The 4,656-nt window shown below is 48.3% G+C and overlaps 1 protein-coding gene across 1 annotated transcript; it reads right to left on the bottom strand.

The window, feature by feature from the left end:
• Positions 1-1,600: 1,600 nt before the first annotated feature.
• On the bottom strand, positions 1,601-4,114 carry LOC100415872 (metacaspase-4). The gene is made up of 2 exons (XM_044494557.1): positions 3,544-4,114; positions 1,601-2,677 (listed from the first exon to the last, which is right to left on the bottom strand). The coding sequence occupies exons 1-2, from the start codon at positions 3,890-3,892 to the stop codon at positions 1,809-1,811; spliced, it is 1,218 nt and encodes a 405-aa protein (XP_044350492.1). The 5' UTR covers positions 3,893-4,114; the 3' UTR covers positions 1,601-1,808.
• Between the last annotated feature and the right edge of the window lie 542 nt (positions 4,115-4,656).

Here is a 4,656-nt window from a genome sequence, read left to right as displayed (position 1 = left end):
TAGCCTTCTTAAGGCAAACTTGTTTCACTTATGTCTGTACTCAGATATGATTGCTTCCGCTGACTCGTTTGTATTCGAGCCCTCGAGGCCCCTGGCTTGTAATATAAAGTTTGTATTATTTTAATTTTTGTGTAGAGTTATGTTGTGATATCTTCACGTGAGTCCCTGATCTTGATCTACACATTTGCGTGTATGATTAGTGTACGATTGAATTGTGGATGTCACACATAACACCCAAAGTTTCTCTAAAAAAAGTTCGTCGACTATCTAGTATGGCTAATTCTGGGTGGCACAAGCTGCACCACTCAGGGGCAGATCTTGTCTGTAATCGAGTGTTAGTGATCGGCCTCGGCGAGGTAGTGTGATTACCCAGTGACACCCTTTAGCAAGGGATGAATTTAACATCCTGTGTGGCACAAGTTCGACTCTATCCTAACACTATGCTTCCGAGTATATGCATCGTAGAGGTGAATTTGGTGAAGTTGATAGCCATAGTAGCCAACTTATAAATTCCGATGCTCGAATCAAAAGTTATGGCTTTTTAAAGTTTTTGAAACTGTCAACTAATGCTAGCGTGGGGATGAGACCAGACACCTTCCATTTTGATGCGATCAAGTAGACCAAGTGCTTTTGTTTCTTTTAAGAAAAGTCTGCTCACATTTTGATGCGATCAACTAGACCAAGTGCTTTTTTTTAAGGAAAGTCTGCTCAAACCAGTGTGGGTACCCCTTCCTTTTACAGGAGAGCGCTCGCTCCTGCGAACCGGCGCTCGGGCGCCGCCTAGTCGTGTCCGTTAAAGTATGTATTGTTGTACGAATGACCATCATTATGGACATCCTTATGCACCGAAGAGAGATAATAATTACACCTACTTAAAAGATTTCTCTTTTGGAACGGCTATTAGCTTGCTAGCATACGACTAAATTGCCTAAATGGCTGAATTGACCTTGATCAATCGACGTCTACCACGTCATCTTGCGCCCTACAAATAGGAGGATCTTGCTATCGCAGGGTGAAAAGCAGGAGGCGATGTCGGTCGGCAGCCTCCGTGCCCTTGTGGTCTTCCTCGTCGTGCAGGTGTGCCTCTTGGCGATGGTGGTGTCGCCATGGACGGTGCGGGGCAGGCAGGTGGGCGTGCACAACTGTCCGTGCCCTCGGATCGCCGAATGCTGCTATGCCGCCAACTCCACGGCAGCCAAGCCCTAGCCCTCCCGCAGGGAGCATGGCGCGCGCTGCCTGCGGTTACGTCGATCTCCTGCCGGTAATCCAGTGTCCACGGTGTGGCAGAGCTAGCCCTCTGTTGCTCTCAAGTCTAGCTTGTATAATACTGGATTGAAATGGTTATGTTCATGGTATTTACTCTATTGCCTAATAATCAAATAAAATGGCTGGAGGTTGATTTCAGATGCACTACCAAAGATCTCCGTGTTGTATACCCTTTGTGTGTTGATGAATTCCTGTTCTTTTTAGCCAAATATGCGTCGAATTTGCCAGGAGGTTTCTGCGAATCTTACGTTACTGGGAGAACTTTAAAAAAAAAAAACTACATCAGGATAACAACACCAAGAGTTTGGAAAGACAGCGTATTAGAGAAGTTGGATGAAACTAAAGAAGCAACTAGTATATGTGTACTATGTATAAAGTTTACATGGCAATTCCTTATTTCAGTACTGACGTAGTTCAACTCACAGTTTTTGACATAATAAATACATAACCACAGCAAACCAGGGGGGAGCAAAGGGAAAACTGAAACCTCTCGTGCACAGCTCATCACAGAAAGAAAACAAAGCACAACATCAATCCATGTTTCAGCAGATGAAAGCCACATGAACATGCTCATCACTGCAGTAGAGGCCAGGCTGCTGAGTGTATCCTTGCTTGGACAGTGCCGCGCGTGCTTTCATAACGAGATCCTTGTTTGTTATCTTCCCATCATCGCTCGCAAGAATGGCCTGGATTGCATTGCTCATCGCGCCAAAGGACGTACCCCCCGGTATGGTTGCATCTGCTGATGTCTGGCTGGTTTGGCACCCACTGATGAGGATGCCGTTGTTAGGCGCCCATGACTTAGTCCCGGCATACGCCTCTTCAGCACTGCCCATATCTTGTTCTATCGCTGGCTTGAAAGTCTCTTCCTCGTTGCCTTCAAGCTTAGCCTTCAGGAACTGGTGAGCTAGCGAACCAACCATGCCCATGACACCGCCCTGCTCACCTGATCCACCTTCATGGAACTTATCAAGCATGACTTTCATGAACTTCTTGATCTTTGGGCTGGCATCGTCCCCGAAGACGTTAAACAGAGTCAGCCGGATTGAGCCCTCCTCAATGTCATCCTTCCCAGTTTGCTCCTTGAGCATCTCAATAAGTGTTGAGAGTGGCAGCGAGCGATTTTTAGTGAGACCATCCCCAGTTGGTTGCTCATCCTGGTCCTCACCTCCGTGGCGGCTATGAGACTCAAACGCGTCACGAACGGTCTCTTTGAGGAAGGACCGGAACCCGCTGCCAGAATGAGATCGCTCTTCTTCGGGTTCACGAGACTGGGTCTGATTCTGCCTGGTGCTATTGCCTATCTGTTCCTTTGCCTTGTCCAGTAGGCCACCACTGTGGCATGAGTCGGAGACGATGGTAAATATGCAACCATCCGGGACCTTCTGCACCAGATCTCTGAAATCTTGATCTGCAGATCATAACAGGTTAGGGATTTCGACAGCTGAGAATCATTCACTAGAGACAGAATGGTTCGGAAATGTATTTAAAATTAGAGTGCAAGGGGGTAAAATGCTTGCTCTAGCAAATTTGCAGAAAATGAACATCAGTTACATGGAAAATAACAGCCTATTAGCTACTAGAAAACATAGTGAACAAACATGCAGAAACAAGAGACTGGCATATGGCCTAAGCACTTCTCATCTTTCTATTAAGACAGTTGCTAAGAAACTTCCACTCACCGGGAGCCTACATTCCTTTCCTCAATTGGCCAAGCATTGCTCAAATAAGATCCTGTCAGTGCTAATTACTATCATTTTTGCCCACAATAGAACAAATCTGAAAGAACACCGGCCCCTAAGCTGCAAGATCTTGGGAATTACTACAACCAGAATTCTGTGCAAAACATGTGCACAGTAACGACACTATGCAAATGGTAAGCACATATATGCATCTTTACATCCAGTTACTATTCCCTTCCTATCCACAATAGTTTCGACAGTTGAACTACAGCTCCGAGTTATCCTAGTACAACCATTTGCCATATATTAAGTTCAAACTTTACCAAGATCATCTTGAACTTACTGCAACGCAAAACAGATGAATAAATGAGCCGTAAACTGCCCGACAATTCATCAGTATTTGGATAGGGCTTGATCCATTCCTGGATCAGATCCACATCACATCTGCGTTCACATGTCTCCTCCAAAATCGGTTTCACATCTTAAGGCTGTATAACTGTTTAGCTAATCCTACCGTTTCTCGATTACATTTTCAGTCAAAAAGGAGAGAAATAAACAGGGAGGGAGCGGATGCTGATCTTATCCCCGATCGCACCTGTTATGAGATTCATGTCGCTGGGCACGATGCACTCGTCGTACCCGGTGTCGTCGTCCTGCCCGGTCTCGGCCGGCAGCCGCGTGCCGTGGCCGCTGTAGTGGAAGAAGAGGAAGTCCCCACGGCGCGCGTCCCCGACGAGCTTGGCCAACGCGTGGCGGATGTTGGCGCCGGTGGGCTGCGGCCCGGAGGAGCCGCGGTCGAGGAGGACGGTGATGTTCTCCTCGTCGAAGCCGAACCGGTCGACGAGGCACTTGTGCATGCGGTCAACGTCGTTGTGGCATCCCTTGAGCTCGGCCTTGGTGCCGGGGTAGTTGATGCCCACCAGGAGCGCGAGCTTGCGGCCCATCGCGGCGATGCGCCGGCTGCGGCGTCGGTCGGGCTGCCGGAGAGGAGGAGGATGGGGTGGAGTGGGTGCGGGTTTCGTCGGTTGCCGGTGGTAGTGGGGGATAGGTGCGCTGCGCGTATTGGCGTTCCCGATCTGACGGGTGGGGACTCGAGGGACGGGATTGGAGCAGCTGTGCGAGCCTGGAAGGTGGTAACGAAAAAGATTGGACGGCGTCCGTCCACTCGGCCTGGTCGGCTCGGCTCGGCTCGCCGCCTCGGCACGGCACGTCGGCACATGTCCTGCTTTGTGGTTTCTAAAAAATATAAAAAATTGTCCTGCTTTGAGATGACTCATGGCTCCCAAAATTTGCTACCCCTCTTTGTCTTTAACACGGTATAGAAGTAAGCCCTCGTATATACATGCATGTACTAACCTCTACGAACACACACTCGTAGTCGACAGAACGTCACATCCCGCTAAAAATGTATTGCCGGAAATCAAATAAATTAGAATAAAATGCGAGCATTGTTGGGCCAAAGTGGCTCATCAAGTTTTCGAGCCAGTGGAGGAGGCGACGAGGATGATTGTGCTGACCATGTGGAGGATCTGGCACGTTCGGAATGAGATAACGCATGAGAAAAACCCTCCCCCACGGAAGCCTCTCGATGTTTCCTCCATGGGTACATTAATTGACTAGGATTCAAATCCTGGTGGGCTAGAGATATCACTGTCATTCTAACCATTCAACCACAGGTTGGTATCGCAATTTGCTACCCCTCTCAGAA

This window comes from Triticum aestivum, chromosome 3B, assembly GCF_018294505.1.
Source record: "Triticum aestivum cultivar Chinese Spring chromosome 3B, IWGSC CS RefSeq v2.1, whole genome shotgun sequence".
NCBI classification, from domain to species: Eukaryota; Viridiplantae; Streptophyta; class Magnoliopsida; order Poales; family Poaceae; genus Triticum; species Triticum aestivum.
Note: the sequence above shows the minus strand (reverse complement) of the source record. Positions and strands in the feature narration are given on the sequence as shown.

Bases quoted from the DNA above. Each gene is read 5' to 3' on its own strand.
- LOC100415872 (XM_044494557.1), bottom strand. From the start codon at position 3,892: ATGGGCCGCAAGCTCGCGCTCCTGGTGGGCATCAACTACCCCGGCACC. The intron at 2,678-3,543 runs GTGCGATCGGGG...TATGATCTGCAG, and splicing joins CGACATGAATCTCATAACAG to ATCAAGATTTCAGAGATCTG.